Consider the following 19,478-nt stretch of genomic DNA (forward strand, 5'->3'; position numbering starts at 1 on the left):
CTGTTTTAGTCTAGGCCCGGGGTCAGCCACACCCCGCACAGGTGCCAAGAGTGGCACGGGAGTTGATTTTCATCAGCACGTGAAGCAGGAGCTGAGCCCCACCCCTCCACCCCCATGCAGCCGGATTAACAAAAGACCAGCTAATGCTACCAACCACCACCTACGCAGTAAAGCTCTGTGTCTTTGTGTAGTTATTAATGAAGCTGTTGCAAGCAGGACTATTAAAAAGTCCCACTGGCAGTGAGACTATCTATAGAGGTCAAATTTCAGCACTGCACCTCAGAAAGGTTGCTGACCCCTGGTTTAGAGCTCCCCTCCCCTATCTCAATGGAAAAAGAACTTCCACTGATGTCAGTAATCCATCTCTCCAGGAGGCAGTAGCTGTACCTACACAAGGGGAGGCCAACCTGTGCACAGGTTGCAAAAGTTTTCACAGCCCTAAATGATATACCTGTCAATTTAAGTTTTCGGTGTAGACAAGGCTTCATACAATGAATTCTTCTCTTCCTCCTAGAGATCACATACATGTAGGACTGGAAGAGAACTCATCAAGTCCAATCCCCTGCACTCATAGCAAGACTAGGTGTTACTCAGACCAAGATATGATCAAGGTGGAGGGTGAGACCGGAGGATTGTCTGATATAGCAAGACTTCAACTTTCAGGACTATCAGTCCAGTACTTTTCACCAGCATTAAACACCACCACCACCACCACGACACAGATGCACAAAAGATTGCAAGGCAAAAAATCTTTACTCATCCACAAGCCTTCTCTTTATAACAGTAGTTTACAATCTTCTCTGCAGATCTTCCCGTCACACTTCCGCAGATCCTCACAATAAACTCAGTTCTTCTTCCAAAATTTTCTGTAATCATCCAAATTAAACTCATCCTCCAACTCTTTCTCCTGTTTGGTCTCTATCCTTCCGGCATTGCGTTTCCGAAACCTAGCTCTTCTTTCAGCCTCTGAAAGAGTGCTGAGGTCTACAGGCATCTGTGAAGAGGAACACAAATTAATCATCAGTCAAAGGCATCTTATTAAAAAACGTCAGTGTCCAAAAGGAGAAAGATGGGACATTGTTGTGTGGAGGACTTTGCTGCTATACAAAAATCCCAACAGAGGTTAATAAAATAGAAGGAATCTCCTTAATGACTTGAGTCTCTTACTGACTACTTCGGGGGCTCGTACAGAAGTTATTCTGCATTCATCTGTTAGCCCAAGGATTTATAATGTAATTAGTGAAAGGTGATCAGAGCACAAGTATCTAACCTTCCAAAGAGTGTTGGCTTGGCAATGGGAAAAGCACAGTGGCATGTAGCTGTTGCAGTTACCATTGTGAAAAGGAGGGAGTGGGTCTCTTTTCAATTAGAGAGACTGCGTTTTTAACTAGATTTATTACTACAGAAAAGGGCTGGGCAAACTGCTCTGCAGAATGTTGTCCTGTGCTTAGCCACACTAGAGATGCAGCACTGGCTTCCCCTCACACCATTCTTTGATGGACCACATCTAGGCACACAATCACACGTCTATTAATGGACAGAAATCTGACTAGACTGTCAGGCTTGATTTGATGACTACCTGGCAGCTGGTACCAAAAGGAGAGCAAACACCAGGGGTTAGGCCTGGGCCCATTTTGTTCGACATCTTCACTAATGAGCTGGATGAGGGGATGGATTGCACCCTCAACAAGTTTACGGATGACATCAAATTGGGGGAATAGGTAGATACACTGGAGGGTACGAATAGGGTCCTCAGTGACCTCAACAAATTGAGAGGATTGAGCCAAAAGAAATCTGAGGAGATTCAACAAGGACAACGGCAGAATCCTGCACTTAGGACGGAAGAATCCCATGCACTGCTGCAGGCTGAGGAATGACTCGCTAAGTGGCAGTTCTGCAGAAAAGAATATAGGATTTACAACAGACAAGAATCTCATTGAGTCAGGAGTGTGCTCTTGTCACCATATTGGGTTGTGTTAGTAGGAGCACTGGCAGCAGATCAAGGGAAGTGAATACTCTCTTCTATTCAGCACTAATGAGGCCACATCTAGAGTGCTGCATCCAGTTCTGGGTCCCCCACTACATAAAGGATGTGGATAAATCAGAGTCGCGCAGAGGAAAAGAAAAATTATTAGGGGGCTGAACCACATGACTTATGAAGAGAGGCTGAGAGATGTGGGCTTATTTAGTCTGCAGAGGAGAAGAGTGAGGAGGGCGGTATTTGATGGCAGCCTTGAACTACTTGAAGGGGGTTCCAAAGAGGCTGGAGCTAAGCTGTTTTCTGTGTTGATAAGATGACAGAACAAGGAGCAATGGTCTCATGTTGCAGAGAGGGACGTCTAGTTTGGATATTAGGAAAAACTATTTCTCTAGGGCTACGTCTACACGTGAAGCCTACATCGAAATAGCTTATTTCGATGTAGCAACATTGAAGCTATTTCGATGAGTAACGTCTACACGTCCTCCAGGGCTGGCAACGTCGATGTTCAACTTCGACATTGCGCAGCACCACATCGAAATAGGCGCTGCGAGGGAACGTCTACACGCCAAAGTAGCACACATCGAAATAAGGGTGCCAGGCACAGCTGCAGAAAGCATCACAGGGCGGACTCAACAGCAAGCCGCTCCCTTAAAGGGCCCCTCCCAGATACAGTTGCACTAAACAACACAAGATACACAGAGCTGACAACTGGTTGCAGACCCTGTGCCTGCAGCATGGATCCCCAGCTGCAGCAGCAGCAGCCAGAAGCCCTGGGCTAAGGGCTGCTGCCCACGGTGACCATAGAGCCCCGCAGGGGCTGGAGAGAGAGCGTCTCTCAACCCCTCAGCTGATGGCCGCCATGGCGGACCCCGCTATTTCGAAGTTGCAGGACGCGCAACGACTACACGGTCCCTACTTCGACGTTGAACGTCGAAGTAGTGCGCTATTCCTATCCCCTCATGGGGTTAGCGACTTCGACGTCTCGCCGCCTAACGTCAAAGTTAACTTCGAAATAGCGCCCGACGCGTGTAGCCGTGACGGGCGCTATTTCGAAGTTAGTGCCGCTACTTCAAAGTAGCGTGCATGTGTAGACACAGCTTAGGAGTGTGGTGAAGCTCTGGAATGGATTGCCTAGGGAGGTGGTGCAATCGCCATCCTTACTCGTTATGGTGGGACTGGTCCTGCTTTGAGCAGGCAGTTGGTCTGGATGACATCTTGAAGTCTCTACCAACCCTAATTTCCTATTTTGTCAACTTGTGACTTATTCAGAACTAGACCAACAAGACCAGTGTGTGGTAGTGGGTTCTGTGCTGTGGAGCTCCCATTGGGAGCTGACTCAAGACCCACTATACTCGTACATATGATTCAACAGATGGCAATGACGTTCAGTTTCTGGACTGGCTGTGCGCTGATGATGTAGAAGTGAAAGACTTTCATCAAGTTATTAACCCTAGCCAACCCAGCTCTGACCCACCTGCTCTTGTATTCAGTGACTTTCCATGGAGCAAGGAGATTTGTGGGAATATAGTCATTCCAGGAGCCAAAGGCCTGCATCTCAGAGACCCATCTTTGGCCAGAGGAGGCTGAGATTAGCTGGAAGAAGGGGGCAGTTACCTAGCAAGTGCCTGGAGCAAGAGGTTGGTTCTGAACTACAACCACCCCCAGACAGGGAATTCATTACATTTAACGGGCAGGGGGATTTCAGACACCTAGTTTTTAAATGGGTGAGCAGAAACGGAAGAGCCAGCCGAACAGCGCCTAATGATAGACCTCACCTGATGGCCTGTTGAAAATACTGGTGGCTCTGCCTCCTTGGCGGAAGTTAAATAGACCTCATGTTGCAGGATGGGGTGAGAACTCAGCCTCATGGACAAATGGCAAACTGCATCTGGAGTTTTTTCACCTCTTTCTACAGTATCAAGGTAGGTCATCCAGTATAACATCCTTCCTACCAAAGGTCTGATCCAATATGGAAAAGCCTATGATCACTAGGGATGTTAACATTTAACGGGTAAACCTCTTCCTGAATAGATGAGCCTTACAGAATAGTTAATTTCTGGGGCTAGAGCAGTCCCTCTCCTATTGATGGCAGGGGGCTGCTCCAGCCCTGTGTGGTCCACCATAGCTGAACGGTGCTCTAGCGTGACCCTAGCAGTCCTCATCCACAGCGGGCCCAGCCCAGGAGTACTGCAGACTGGAGCGCTCCAGCCTGGACAGAGCAGTCCCTATCCGTGGCAGGGGGCAACTCCAACCCAGTTGGGCTGGAGTGGACTCCCTGGCCGTCCCATTCCCATTTAATCAGTTAACTGATTAAACTTAATATTTAACCAGTTAACTCATTAAATGGGATTTTACATCCTCAATGTGCACATCAGTGGCCAACGGAGGATGCCTCAGAAGAAGCTGTAACCGCCCCGCCCCCCCGGGCATTATACATCTATTTGTGCAATATTGACGCAACCTCCGTACCAATAGTTCTATTCAAAATAGGCTCAGTTCCTTACTGTAAGGATCCGTCGTGGCTCCTTATAGCGGATGTGAAGTGTGGAGCCATCAGGCCTGACCAAAAGCACTGGGTAGAGTCTGCCATACGTCTTCCTCTGAATGCGGGCGATAGACGTCCTGTTGGAGTCCTGTTGGCTGAGGGATGTGTGCAGATGGCAAGCAATGGGTAGCAACCTGTGCATGGCACCCTGCTGCAAAACACTAAGAGGAATTTAACCAGGACAGAGTTAGTTATTCTTCCCTTCTGTTCCATAGGGAGACAAGAGAAAAAGCTGGTGAAGTCCAGTATAGATCTCACAGATGGCACCATATCACAGAATCACAGACAAGAAATGAAAGAGATTTATACTCTGTCCATCCAGGTTACTTTTTTAAATCTCTCAAGCAAAGAAGCTTGCCCCATAACCCTTGCAAAACTGATGATGATGATGATGATGAGTATTTACATAACCTTCTGACTGTTTTACAAATACTACATAATGACAGAGTTTGAACCCTTCTAATCCGGAACACTCTCGTTTGGCAAAATCCATAAACCAGCATGATTTTAATTATCCCGACAACAACTTATGGGTGTGGCCAAGTTTCCTTTGGTTCCATAACATTTGTTTACAGCCATCAGTCCTGACTCTGAGTGTTCTGTACTGTATTTAGCTGTAATTTACCCCAAATGTCTTCTAAGAGCCTAGTAAGCAATGGAAGGGTTGGTAATGTGGAGATGATATTGACCTCCTGTGGTCCGGCAAATTCTCTGATTCAGCACCAGTCAGGTCCTGAGGATGCTGTATTAGTAACAATATTTTTTTTTGCTTACAGAACATATTATAAAGGCTCTAAGGCACTTTTCAAAGGAAGGCAAATGTTAAATGGGGAAAATAACAATCAAGGAAATTGCACCATATGGAATTGAAGGGGTTTAGGAGGATTAGAATTAAAGAGTTCCTGTGCACAGGTGAACAGTCCAAGCCCCCCTCTCACATCCCACACTCTGACAAGATCTCATCTGAAAATCTGTGGTCCTGCAGTTCAGCCGGACATTTTAATCATCAGTTTTTCCTTTCTTTGAATAAACAAGTCATTTGCTGACACTGGACCTGCCAGATGGATTGCACTAAACTGATTTCTGTCATGGGACTGGAGTGCACAAGGCTTTGGACCATCAATTTTCACAGAAAAGCAAAAGAGTTAGTGGAAGCTGTGTTAACAGCAAAAATAGGAGAATACATACGAGCAAGAATGGCTATAGCCGTGGAAAATCTTCCTCATTAAGAGGAAGTGCAAAGACAGGACTTTTTTTGTTGACAGAAGAACACAGGGCAACATGAGAGAAGCACATGAAATTTGCTTCCACTGGAACTGAACCTTCCAACTCTTAACTCAAGTGACCACCACCGCTGTGACATCTTCCAGGGCACAATCTGGACTATGTCCTTTGATATGCCTTTTACACTGCTTTGCTGATGAACAATAGCCCTTCCAGGCTTTATTCAGTCACAGCCACCAGCATGCAAAGTTACTGCCCACTGAATACATGAATGCTACACCCAGCCACCCATAAATTACATACAGGACAACTCTCGTATATTCCTCAGTTCCAAACTTGTTCCCCAGAAATATGTGTTTTATGTTCTCCAGAACCCTAATGGACAGTATAAGCTCATAGATAATTTGTCATTATGGCCACAGGACATGAATATGCACCAGGCTTCTTGTCTCCTGTAGAGAGTCCCAAGCACTTCAACTAAAACACACTATTTAGATAAAACAGTAAAACAAGATTATCAGAGAGAGACAGGCTTTCAGTAATTACAAGTACAGATGCATACAACTCATCATTGGTTACAAAAGAAATAAAAAAATAAAATTCTGAACTCATTATTACCAAGGTGAATAGATTTAAAAGCAAAAGATTTGTCTCATCATGAGCTGCAATACATTTTGCAGGCTGCATTCCTTCCCTGCCTGGGACCACTCCCCCACTTTGTTCAGTCCTTTGAGAGTTGTTGTCATGAGCCAAGAGATGGAAGAGGGAGAGAGTTGGCAAAGGACACTTTTCTTTCTTTCTTACATTTGTCCAACCCTTTGTGCTGGAAAAATCCTTGTTGGTTCATGGGGGAAAGGCAGTTTCACTTCATATGTAAGCTCCAAACTGCCCTCCAAATGAACTGCAGATTTCTTTGTCACAACTGCCTCCCAGATGGAGAATGTCCTATTAAGCTTATAATGGGTCCTAAGCATGCTGCGGCCATGCTACAGTGTCATTGTCTCTGAGAAACTGGTTTGTGGGCATTACTCAAAAATTCAACACATTTCAGTCACAACCCTACAGTTTCAATTGCACATGCAGTGTTGTTCAATGCATTTCAACAGAATACTATTCAGCAGATTATGAGTTTTCTAATGACCCCAGACAAGACATACTTTTTCCAACATATAACATAACCATATAAAAGTGGTGAACATGGGATACAGGGTGTCACAACCACTAATTTCAGCGGGGCAGTAAAGGCTGCAGGATCAGATTCTGTGTTAATGAGAATAACTACAAACTTTATTACTGGTTGTAAAGATCCTGATCTCTCAGAGTACTGAGTACTGCTGCAGGGAGGTGGGTGCTCTCAAGTCCCACTGAAGAGAATGCCAGAGAGCCCATTGACATAACAGGACCAACATCAGCAAGCCCTTTAGCCAAGTCATACAGAAATCCATAAGTTCTTTAAGTTATACTTCATGGAGTCCCTATAGCAGAAGCATTATAAGAACTTGCTGAAGCATAACTTAAAGGAGTGCAATACTGACACTGAGACTTGGGAGACACTCACCCAGGATCGCTAACATGGAGAAAAGTATTACATGATGGTCTCTCACTTTTTGAACTTCCCCACCAACAAGGTGAGGGAGACAAGACGCACAGGAGGAAGGCGAGACTGAGTTTCAGTCATGGTCAACAGCCTCCTGCCGTACTTGGAAACATCTCTCCTCACTGCGATAGAACTTGGTGTTCAAGGACAGGCCTTATCAGGCACCTGAGGATCCACAACTCCCACGGGAGATGATCATACTTGGCAATGCATCATCAGCATCAGTATTTGAATGTGAAGCTTACCCCAAAGTTCTGGTTATTGCTGCCATCCTGTTCTTAGGTAGAATCATGGAAGTCAAAGGAATCAACTCAGTTAGGGCTGTGCCTGGAATACTGGACTTAACCTCTGTATGAAACTACTTCATGCAGTTCTTCAAGGTATGTTTGCTACACTGCACCATACACATTCTTCTCCTTGTAGTTAACCTAGTGACCAAAAAGAAATGGATCAGGCAAACCAGCCTTTCCTTGTGACTTCAATAACATCCCTTCTGAAAGTACCCATAAAAAAAAAAAACAAAAACACATGCAATCTCAGAGACCTCTCTGGCCAGAGGAGGCTGAGATCAGCTGGAAGAAGTGGTGAGTTACTCAATTATCTAACATTTGGGAAAGTACTTTAAACTGAAAAGTTACTGGAAAGGATGCATCTGAGAACTGATGATTTCACCTTTTTCTCTGCAAAATTATAGCATATGGCTGCTCAAATCAGGCCAATCTGTGCTCTACATTCTTTCATCTTTCCAGGTACCAATGGTGCAACTTGCATTAAAGCATAAACAGAAGACAAGGCACCCATCCAATGTATTACATTTAATTTTCTGCAGCAATATTTCTCACAGCAGTTAGCAAGTTCACTTAATTCTTCATCAGGGTTATTAAACCTTACGAAAATGAGCTAATTCTCAAACATGTCATGTGGAAAGTGGCTAATTTTTAGAGTCAACTGCAGTTGCTGCACCAAAGGAGAACAGCCATTTTCTGACTGCTGACAGATGGGTCATGCTGGAATTCTACAATGCAGAAAAATCATGTGGCTCTCTCACTGCTCCCCAAAACCTCTCTCTCCTCCTCTGATGATGGTTCCCAACTCCTCCCACATGCAGGGACAAGTTCAGAGCTCTGTGGGGCAAGGCAGTAATGGTGGTGGCAAGGAGAAGAATGAATGGCAGAAAGAAACTGCCCTGGAAGAGAAGGATTATCATCAATGGTGGGGGAGAGTCACATGCCTGGTGAGGTGCAAAGGAGAGATACCCAAAACATGTACTCTTCAGTATCCCAAGGATACATAGGGGACACTCTGCTACCTAGTTGAGTTTAATGAACAGCACCTTCAAGGGTTACTGATGATCCTGTTGTACAAAATCAGGTGTCATGTGGCATTACAGGTGTAATCACAAGAGGGGAGCAGCGGAGCCAGAACAAATTTCAGCTGACTACGTCCCCGAATGCAGAGCATAGGCTGCAGCGTGGCCTGGATACAGTTGGGTCCCAACATTTGCAAGGGTTCTACAGAGCCTGCATCCTCAGCACCCTCCTTTATGGCAGCGAGACTTGGACCCTGTATGTCCGCCAGGAAAAGAGGCTGTGAACGTCTTCCACTTGCGCTGCCTCAGGCGCATCCTTGGAATATCATGGAAGGACAGAGTGACCAACACCGCCATCCTCGAGCAAGCTGGAATCCCAACCATGCACACCCTCCTCAGGCAGCGTCGACTCCGCTGGCTTGGCCACGTCCACAGGATGAATGATGGAAGGATTCCAAAAGACATCCTGTATGGTGAGCTAGCCTCTGGCAAAAGACCTCCCGGACGCCCCCAGTTGCGTTACAAAGATGTCTGCAAGAGAGACCTCAGAGAGGTAGACATTGAGCTGGACAACTGGGAAGAACTAGCTGACGACCGCAGCAGATGGAGGCAGGGGTTACACAAGGGCCTTCGGAAGGGCAAGCTGAAGATCAGACAGCTAGCAGAAGAGAAGCGAGTGCACAGAAAGCACAATAAGGACTTGCCAGACACCCACTACATCTGCAAGAGATGCAGCAAGGACTGTCACTCTCATGTGGGTCTTTATAGTCACAATAGACGCTGTAGATGAAGTCCTCAATTGAAACTTTAAAGGGCGCGATCCATAGTCTATGCAGACTGAAGGATGCCTACTGTGTTGAGAACCCTTGTGAATGCTGAATTTCACAAATATGGCTCCCACCTGGAGCCCGGCTGCTGGTGCTCCCTGCCTGGGCCCCGGGAAAGCGGCAGCCACAGGCGCTGCTGCCCAGATCCCTGGGAAGCAGCAGCTACCAGTGCTCTCTGCCCCGGAGCACCAGGAAGCAGTGACTGCCGGCACCCCATGCTCTGGAGGCCCGGGGAAGCAGCCGCTTGCAAATACTCGAATTCGCCAATCTTAGGCTTGAGACTCTTAAGACCCTACTGTACTTCACACAGTGATCTCTACCTTTGTATATGAAGAGGTTATTTCTCCCCTTATTACAGTGAGCAAATTTCAGCCCTTATTGAAGTCTTCAATGGGGTGATCACAGGAATGAATTTGACTCAGTATTTTCCACTTATAAAACCCTTCAGCCAATCTATGCCATCTCAAGTTTCAGTAGCTAGGATGCTGGGTGAATTTTAGATACAAATTAATCTAACCCTTAGATATTGCAAACCGGGCTCTCTGGGAAGGATCCTCCTTCCTATAACCTTTCAGGGCTTGTCTGTTTAGCAGGATCCTGGCTAACCTCCCATGCATCCTCTTAAGACTGCTATAGCTTTTCACTTATCTGACTCTCAAAGCTGCCTAATGCTCCCATATAACTGCATTATTACCTGGCCCTTGCCTCCCTGACCCAGTTCTACATGTAGCGCACACATGCTAAGGGCAACCACCATGAGCATGTGTGATTTGTGCTGCAGCTGTGCCTGAAGTTTTCTAATAGGATCAAGCCCCACTGCATAAGGCGCTGTACAAAAACCTATCTGATTAAGAGCAGATACATCCTGTGCTAGGAGCATCTATCTTGCACTTGCAGGGAGAGATTAATTGATTAAGGTGTAATCCCAGGATCCTAAAGCATCCAGCAGTGCGAAACCAGGAAACAAAGATCTACAAGGACAAAGGAAATAAGCAGCAGGAACAAGCCGCAGCAGCAATGGGCATGGGTAGGGTCATGGAGGGAGCAATACGAAGTTGGGGGGGGAAATCCATGGGACACAGGGGGGCTGAGGTGGTTGTAGGGGCAGCCCTGGGGGGGGGGGCTGGCTGAGGCGGCAGGGGGGCGATCGGTGAGGCACGGGGGGGTCAATGCGTGGGGCGCGGGGGGGGGGCTGAGGCAGCGGGGGGGGTCAATCCGTGGGGCGCAGAGGGGGGCTGAGTTGGTGGTAAGGATCAATGAGGTACGAGGGCCGCTGAGGTGGACGGGGGAGGACCCATGGGCCCGGGGGTGCCGAGGCGGTGGCGGGGCGATCCGTGGGGCACGGGGGCGCTGAGGCGGTGGGGGGGGATCCCTAGGGCGGTGGGGGGGAGGCACGCGGGGGAAGGCCGGTGCAGCCGGACGTGCTCGGCGGGGGAGGGGGACACCAGCCTTACCGCACAGCGACGCGGGCCGGGAACCCCCAGGCGAGGCCTTTGGCGTGGGGCTGGGGTTGTGCGTCACACCCAGGAGACCCCACCTCAGCCCAGCTCCCAGCCGCCCGGCGCCCCCCTGTATAATGGTTTGGTCCTTCGTCCGGCTCCTCCCCATCCCCACCTCGCCATGGTCAGCACGGGGAGGGCGGGGCTACTCTCCTGCAGCCGGCGCCCCCCTTCACACAGTGGCCCGACCCCATCAGCTGCTCCCCCACACCTACACCATGGTTTAGCCCTCCGGGGAGCGCGCTCCCACTCACGTGACTAAATCCCGGGCTCGGAAGAGTCTCAGGCCGGAGGTCGCCAGGCAGCCGCCTCGTTCCCTCCCGCGCCTCCTACGTCATCACACGGCGTCTCGCACGGCTACGTCCCCAGAGCGCGCCGCCTGGCCTGTCTCATGTGGGGCTGCGACCGGTGACGCGTGGTAGTGGGAGGTTTCCCCGGCGCGGGGCGCTCCCATGAGTTGGCGGCGCCTGTGCAGCGCGGCGGTGGCAGGTGAGTGGGGGCGGTCCTGGCCCCTTCTTGCTAGTGCCCCGCAGCGAGCCCGGGCTCTCCCGGTCCTGTCCCATCGCTTCCAGCGGAGCCCGGGTTCCGCCCCAGTGTCCCCCAGCGTCCGCAGCCCAGCCCCAGCGTCCCTTGTGTGTCCCTAGCACCGTATGGTCCCGGCTCCCCTAGTCCTGTCCCAGTGTCCCCCAAAGATCCCCAGTCGTCCTCCCGCCCGTATGGCCCTGGCTCCCCTCCTGCCCCAGTGCTGCTTCGTACATCCCCAGCACCCCATTGTATAGTCCTGGCTCCCCTACAGCCTGGCCTCTCCCCATTCCGGCCCCAACTCCCCTCCCCATAAAATCCCCAGCATGTCCCCCCCCGTATAGCTCCAGCGGTGATCCTGGACCCCAGTTCCCTGTATCTTCTCTCTCCGTTACAGCCTCAGCTTCCCCTCTGCTTCCTATCCTTAGCACTCCCTCAGACCCGCTACGTCCGCTCCCCCAGACCCGCTACGTCCACTCCCCCAGTGCTGACCCAGACCCCTTCCCCAGACCCCTGATGGCCTCCTCCGTACAAATCCACCATTGGTGCTCCCCCAGCTTCTCATAGTATCCCTTCCCCACTTCTTCATCCAACGCCTGTTCCCACAGCCCCCTGTACCTCCCCTTCCCCAATACTACCCCAAAGCGCTTTACAGGCTGGGCATGGATGATGCCAGACTCAGTGTGGGCATATTAGCCGCCACAAGCTTCTACTTGGCATGGCAGTCTCATACTGCACTGTTGACACCTGATTAATATGTTGAAGTGAAGGAGAATCCCCTATCCAAACACTGACCCAACCACCAAAATGTAGCCACCCCTTAGAGGGAAATATGGGTCTCTTTTTAGCTGTGCACAGAAGACTGATCCTGCAGTGCAGAGCGGGGAGTGAGAAGCAACAGCAGTGTGTCTAATGGAGAATCAGGATGGAAGGATCATGTCTTGTACTCACAAAAATGTGTAATATATATATATATATATATATATTTAGTGACTGCAGGAGATCAGGGATTTGGCTTTGCACCCAGTACTGCATATTGCATACCCTGCATTACCAGTATCAACAGTTGTAGTGGAAGGAGCCAAAATCCCTGTCCCAGGAAGCCCTATGTCCCCCGTGAGTGAGACTTCCTTTTTATACCAGCTTATGGTTGCATTCATGTTCAGAATAGAAATGAACCCATTTTAACATCTAGGGCCGTTGAAGAAACTTCCTCACAGCCTTACCATTCGTGTGAGGAGAATCTTCTTGGCTCAGCACATTCTTAACTAGTATAACCCCTGAGACTTAAACTATAATGTAGAGCTGCTTCCCACCCCACCCCCAGAGTTAGTGGTGTCTGCATTTGAGAACAGAGTTTGTGACCTGCATAATAGTTTAGCACATAAAGCATATAATATAACCCATCAGCGCATGCTTTAAAGAGGAGCCCTTTGGTGCAGACTGGTGCTTCGGGGAAACCAGTGTATTTCCCAAATGGGTTGTAAACCTTTTTATGCAGTTGCAGCAAACATTGAACTTTGTGTCATGTTAAATTCTTCATGTTTTTTTAAATTGCAAAACATGGGACAATTAATATATAGGGATGAAATAGATACCCTAACTGTGTCTTCCTTCTGTAGCTTGGCTGTCCCTGGCTACAGCCATATTTCCATACTGTTCCCCTTCCATGCCTTCTCCCACTCCAGTAATGCTATTGCTGTGAGACCTTCTGAGAGGCTTCCTTCCCCCTCACTGTGGTTCAAACACTGTGGCAGTATTACCAACTGGGTTGGTGGAAAGTATTATAAAAGATAGTCGCACATACCAGGGATGTTAAAGTGCTTAATTGGGTAAACACTAGCGCTTAACAGGTTAACCATTTTAAATTGAGGCCTGTAACCTGGCTCGCTTCCCAGTCCATGTGGGGTTCTGCCACCCAGCCTGTTGGCCCCTCTGTGGCTGTGGCTGCTCTGACACAGCACTGCTGGCCATGGCCAAAATTCACTGGGAAGCCATGTTAACCATTTACCATCACTAACACATACCAAGATTTGAGGCTGTCCGTGCCACTGTAAGTTTAATGAGGAACAGAGGAGGCAGCCACTGAAAATTTTATTCCATTGCTCTTTGCCAGTTGCAATAGTTTCTGGGTATTGGTCTGCTGAGGATGGAAAGGCTGTTGGTGGTGTGAAGAGGAGGGAGATGGTATTTTTGTACAACTGGCTGTGTGACTTTTTTCAGTTTATTTTTATTAGAGGGGCTGTTTATATTGAGGGGTTTTAGTGCTGACCCCCTTGGTCTTGCCCCATTTAGGAGCTAAACTCATTAGCAAGAAATCTAAAACCATGTCCAACCAGTTCTGAAGTGACCTATCATAGAATCCCAGAGATGGAAGAGACCTCAGGCGGTCATCAAGTCCAGCCTCCTGGCCAAAGCAGGACCAACTCCTATTAGATCATCCCAGCCAGGACTTTGTCAAGCTGGAACTTAAAAACCACTAGGGATGGAGATTCTGCCACCTCTCTAGGAAACAAATTCCAGTGCTTCACCACCCTCCTGGTGAAATAGTTTTTTCTAAAATCCAACCTAGACCTCCCCCACTGTAACTAGCCACGTTATTCTGAAAATATATTTATTGTTCAGGACCCAACTAGCCACGCTCCACCAGCCAAATAACCACACCTCTAGAGAGTCTCATGATGTGGTGTATAGACACAACAAATCTTGCATCTTGTTGGGTGCTGCGGGTAGACTGGATGACCCTTGCGGTCCCTTCTAATTTTATGGTTCTATGATGCTGTGCTGGATAATCAGCAAAACTTGAGCTCCTAGTGTGATGCTATGGCCAATAGGGCTAATAAGATCAGCATAATTAGAGAAGTGTCCGGTGGGAATAGAGAGGATACTTTGTATCTGGCACTGGGGAGATGGCTGCTGGAATATTGGGTCCAGTTTTGGCTTCCACAGTTCAAGAAAGATACTGATAAATTAAAAAACTGCAACAATTTCTTAAGTATTAGAAAACATGCCTTGAGTGAGAGGTTCTTTATTTTAACAATGAGAAGATTAAGGAGGTGACTTATCACCCTTTATGTATCAGATTCATTCCCCACATAGGCAAGTGAGGGGGTTTCAGTCTAGCAGACAAAGAGTAACACAATCTGTGTGTGGAAGTTGAAGCTAGATAAATTCAGGCTAGAAATAGGGTGCAAATTTTCGATAGGGTAATTAACCATCGGAAATAGTAGTTGTATGGGAGTCTCCGTTGCTGGAAACTTTAAAATCAGGATTGAATGTTTTTTAAGAGACATGCTCTAATTCAAACAGGAAGTAATCCAGTAATAGTACCCAGCTTTAAAAATGGGAACAAATAGGAATCTGCGGAATTGTAGACTGGGCAGACTGTCTTTGATATATAGAAAGATACTAAAGCAAATGATAGATCCATTTATCAGCACCTGGAGGCTAATAGAGTTGTGAGGAATAGTAGTCCTGGATTTGTCAAAACCAAATCAAGCCAAACCAATTTTTTTTGGTATGATTACTGATCTAGTGGCTGGGGAGAAGCTGACAATGTGAGAGAGCTTGGTTTTAGTATGGCTTTTGACATGGTTCCTCATGACATTCTCGTAAGCGAACTAAGAAAATACGCATCTGGCGAAGCAGATCTTTGCCCATGAAAGCTTATGCTCCAAAATATCTGTTAGACTATAAGGTGCCACAGGACTTCTTGTTGTTTTTGAAGATACAGACTAACATGGCTCCCTCTCCGATATAAGAAGATATTGTCTAGATGACATTACTATGAAGTGACAACACAATTTATTGAAAGACATTACTCGAAGAGTAGTTCAGTGGTTTGTCCAAATTGTGAAGGCTTATGTAGTGGGGTTCCCCAGGAGTTAGTCCTGCATGTGGTGGTATTCGGTATTTTCGTTAATGGCACGATAATGGAGTGGAGACTGTGCTTATAAAATTGGCAGGTGACACCAAGCTGCAATGTTTGGAAGGGCAGGTTCAAAATGCAAAGTAATCTTGGGAAATCAGGGAATTTGAGTGAAATCAAGCAGGTGAAAGTCAATAAAAACAAATGTAAAGTACTTCGCTCAGGAAGAACACGTCGAATGCACAAGTGCGAGATGGGGAACGCATGTGGACCTGGTGGTAGTGCTGAAGAGATTCTGCGGATTGTACTGGACCACACACTGAATCTGAGTTGTCCGTGTGATGCAGCTACAAAAAGACTTGTGCTATTTCTGATGTAACAGGAGAGTTCATATATAAGGTGCATGTAAGACATATGTCATTGTCCTGCTCTACTTAGCGCTGTTAGGGTCCCAGCTGGAGTACCACGTCCAACATTGGACACCACAATTTAGTTAGGATGTGGACAAACTGGGGAAGTATCCAGAGTAGAGCAACAAAAGTAAAATGTTTGGAAAGCCTGATCTATGAGGAAAGATTTAATAAAACCTGGGTGTGTGTTCAGTCTGAGAAAAGAAGATTGAGAGGGGCACCTGATACCCATCTGCCTTCATCTTTATAACAACTCTTGCCATGTTGGAAACCTGTTGTTCTGCGTGCACACTGAATGTAGGACAAGAAGCAATGGGATTAACGTGCAACAAGGGAGATGGAGGTGAGGAGAAAAATGTAACTGTCAGGGTAGTTAAGCACTGGAGTAGGCTTCCAGCAGGGATCATGTTTGGAAACTTTTAAAAAGAAGTTTGACTAGTGCCTATCAGAGATGATCTATGTTTACTTGGTCCCGCTAGGTAAATTCATGGAGGATGAGTCCATCAACAGCTGTTAGCCAGGATGGGCAGGGATGGTATCACTAGCCCCTGTTTGCCAGAGCTGGGAAGGGTGGATCACGTGATGATTACCTATTCTGCTCATTCCTTAGGCACCTGGCATTGACCACTGTCAGAAGACAGGATACTGGGCTAGATGGGCCTTTATTCTGGCCCAGTGTGGCCCTTCTTATGCCACAGTACAGGTGGTTGGACACCCAAGGTCCTTTCGGAGTGCTGCATTTCTATGGTTCTTTGAAGTATGCCCTGGATTATGTCGTAGGCCAGACTAGGTGATCAGAGAGGTCCCTTCCTGCTTAATCATCTATGAATTTATTAAACTGCATCCCCGGAATGGTTTTCACTGGGTGAAATCAATTGATTTCTGAAGTGACCTTAGTCAAACCCTCTGGATTTTGTAGGTAGTCACGGCACACCTGAACTGTGAACTGGATTTATAGTTCCTAGATGATTCCTCTGTAACCTTGGGGCAAGTCAGCCAGTGCTTGGCATAGCTTTCCACATTGGTGAAAGGGAAATTACAATGCCTGCTGCACATAAGGGTTCTGAGGATTAATGGACATTCGTTTATAAGCTTCTTTGAAGATGGAATGTACAGCATCAGTGCCAAGCAGTAATTACTGTGATGTGGAGTTTTCAGGTTGCAATTGACTACTTATTCATGCTTTTATTTTGTCATTTACCTTGAGAGGAGGGGATTTCTTTTCCTTATTGATTTAATTAAGCCCATCATAGAAACAGCTGCAGCAGCCAATATCTAATTACTGCAGATCCCAGCTGAAAGTACAGTGAGGAATGTGCACCACCATCCGTTTGTAATTATTTATGTGATTCTGAGTTTATATATCCTTTGTGAATCAGACTGTATCTTAATGTGGAGTAAATGGCCTCTTTGTACTTCGTCATTTAAATCATGTGGCCCAAGGTAAGGGGATCCAATTAGAAAGGATGCTGTGATCTGCAGATGACTGGTGTTCAGATAACTTCCTCATTGCTTCAGCTTTTCTGAGTCTCTCTACAAAGTTACTTCCATATTGACAGACTTCTGAAGTCTGTTTCCTTTCGGCTGATTGCCAGCAAGTGATCCCGAGGTCTGTTGGTGTTAAAACAACTTGGATAAGGGGCACAGGAAAGTAGTTTACATTAAAGCTTGCTGTGCAAGGTGCCCCACCCAGTCTGCCCCTCCCACGTTGCTATATAAGGGGGAGATGTCCTATGATAGAATAGGTTTGGGAGCCGTGGAGCACCCTTTGTAAAAGTCCTAGAACCCTTCCTGGTGCGTCATATTCTTCTCCCTCCAGATCTTGTAGGCTCCCTTGGGACCTGTGGAGAGAGACAGGACATTGCTTCCTGCCAAGGGGCTGATTAAGCATGCGGCCCTGGCATCACCTGGGAACGAAGGAGCTGGACTCTGATCCCTGAATAACAGAACACTGTGCTGCTGGGCTGGCCCTTTCTAATATGCGTCTAGCAGAGCGAGAGAATAACCCTGTGATAGTCCAATGAGTTCCCCTCAAATAGCAGTAATGTGTTTTTGCCATGTTCCTGTCCCCTTTCAGCTGCTTTGAGGGATGGAAGGAGACAGTGCTTTTAAAAAACGTGTGCCCGTCGGGAAGGTCCTTTCCAGGACACTCTCTTGTTGCCGTCCCTTGCTGTGCTGTTCTGCTCATCTTCTGTTCAGTGTTCTGGCAGCCAAGTGAAACTTCTCAAAGCCTGATCTCAGCTTAGATTCTCTGTACTGTGCAGCTAGGACACACAGCACAATGGAGGAGGGCCGGTGCGCGTGTGTGACAGCAGGCGAAAGCAACCCGGGAGTGTAAATGGTCAGAGTCATCCTAGCACAATGTAAGGGCCTGATGTGTGTGTATGTAGCCACGTTTGGAGCGCTCCGTGTGAGCCTTCGTGCTGCGTTTCATGCGACAGGTTATTTTTGACAGTGGAGAAGTTACAGCATGCAGCACTTATCTTGCACATGTTAGAAATTTGAAACAATAAACTGTTTTTGGAATTCTGTCCTTTGGCAGGGATTGAAAATTAAACGGGTCCAAGAACCATGATGCTCCTGGACCAGGTGTGAGAAAGCACAGCCAGGCTGAGAGAACCCCTAATAGGCTGGAAGTTCATTATCTTGTGTCTCATAAGCCTGGCAGTGACCACTGTACACCCATTGAAAGCTGGCATGTGATGTAGAGTTGTGGTTTCTGACTGTGGCTGGTCGTGGGGTAGCAGCCAATGGCTAAAATCATGGCATAGTTGCAATGAAAGGCTGTGAAGTGGAAAGCAGGAAAGTAATCAGATCAGTGGTCTTACGCTGCAGGAATCTCCCACTATGGGATGGCTTAGCAACACTTTTTTTTTTTTTTTTTGGAGTCGGGGAAAGAAACTAGATCAGTATAAATTTCTTTAGGACCAGCAAAGGCTTGAGCATGGCTTCCTTATGTCTTAAGACAGGAGGATGCTTTAATGGTTCTCCTAGCCATTCTGTTCTGAATATTTTTCCTTTGCTGTTCAGAGAACTCTTAAGAAAGTCTTGTGTGTTTTATGATAACGTGTATTTTACCCATAAAGCTCTTGAGAACATATTGGAATACCAGAAAGAAAGAAGCAATTAAGTGCTCTCTGAGTGTGCAGGTGTATATGGATATAATTTTATATATTAGTTTTTTCCTTTAGCGAATACATTTTCAAGCAAACTTTCTTTGCTGATACACCAGGAATTTTGGACATAAAAAAATGGCAAAAATTGTGCCTGGAACTGACAATTTAAAAATATTTTACTTTGTTTTTGCCTTTGTACTGCATAAGAAACTGAAACTTCTTTGAGAAATTGGTGACGTACTTTTGTTTTAAGGAGGTGCTGGAACATAATACACCAAATATCAACCCATACTGAATTTTCTGACATTATACAATCCTGATGTTGGAGGTTTGTTCTGGAGTAGCTGACTCAGTGACAGTGTTCCTTCTAACTTTCTCCATCCATATGTGGAATAAATTTTATGTGCAGGGAGGCATGTGGATGTGTACCACCCCTAGAAGAAACATACTGCCAGCTCTGGGTGTTGTGGGTGCTTTGCTAATCAGTGGGCACCGCCTGAATCTCCTGGTGGCGGAGGTGGGGCTGACCAAGCGCTCAGCTGGTAGCGAACGCTGCTCAGTGGTATTTCACAAGTCCTTT

The 19,478-nt window shown here is 47.1% G+C and overlaps 3 protein-coding genes across 4 annotated transcripts in view; 1 reads left to right on the forward strand and 2 right to left on the reverse strand.

Annotated features, from left to right (window-relative positions):
• The window catches only part of C2H1orf35 (chromosome 2 C1orf35 homolog), a 37,537-nt gene extending 29,805 nt beyond the window's left edge, over positions 1-7,732 (reverse strand). The window contains exon 1 of the mRNA XM_074985288.1: positions 7,593-7,732. The gene's annotated coding sequence lies outside the window, so the exon portion shown is untranslated. The remainder of the gene's footprint in view (positions 1-7,592) is intronic.
• On the reverse strand, positions 723-7,731 carry MRPL55 (mitochondrial ribosomal protein L55). Its single transcript, XM_074985293.1, has 3 exons — positions 7,593-7,731; positions 4,486-4,687; positions 723-994 (listed from the first exon to the last, which is right to left on the reverse strand). Exons 1-3 carry the CDS (start codon positions 7,637-7,639, stop codon positions 845-847), a joined length of 399 nt encoding a protein of 132 aa, XP_074841394.1. The 5' UTR covers positions 7,640-7,731; the 3' UTR covers positions 723-844.
• Positions 7,733-11,346: 3,614 nt separating the features above from the next.
• Positions 11,347-19,478, forward strand: part of GUK1 (guanylate kinase 1) — a 39,501-nt gene continuing 31,369 nt past the window's right edge. For both annotated transcript variants that reach the window (XM_074985294.1, XM_074985296.1), the window contains exon 1: positions 11,347-11,471. In XM_074985294.1, coding sequence (XP_074841395.1) covers positions 11,435-11,471 — 37 coding nt within the window. In that variant the 5' untranslated portion in view covers positions 11,347-11,434. The remainder of the gene's footprint in view (positions 11,472-19,478) is intronic.

This window comes from Carettochelys insculpta, chromosome 2 (genome assembly GCF_033958435.1).
Source record: "Carettochelys insculpta isolate YL-2023 chromosome 2, ASM3395843v1, whole genome shotgun sequence".
Taxonomy (NCBI): Eukaryota; Metazoa; Chordata; order Testudines; family Carettochelyidae; genus Carettochelys; species Carettochelys insculpta.

What these genes read in the sequence shown, in the direction of transcription:
- MRPL55 (XM_074985293.1), bottom strand. Translation starts at nt 7,639, where the DNA reads ATGATTCTACCTAAGAACAGGATGGCAGCAATAACCAGAACTTTGGG. An exon ending in GCAATAACCAGAACTTTGGG is followed by an intron (nt 4,688 to 7,592) that starts GTAAGCTTCACA and finishes AATTCCTCTTAG; the next exon opens with TGTTTTGCAGCAGGGTGCCA. An exon ending in AGCCACGACGGATCCTTACA is followed by an intron (nt 995 to 4,485) that starts GTAAGGAACTGA and finishes TCCTCTTCACAG; the next exon opens with ATGCCTGTAGACCTCAGCAC.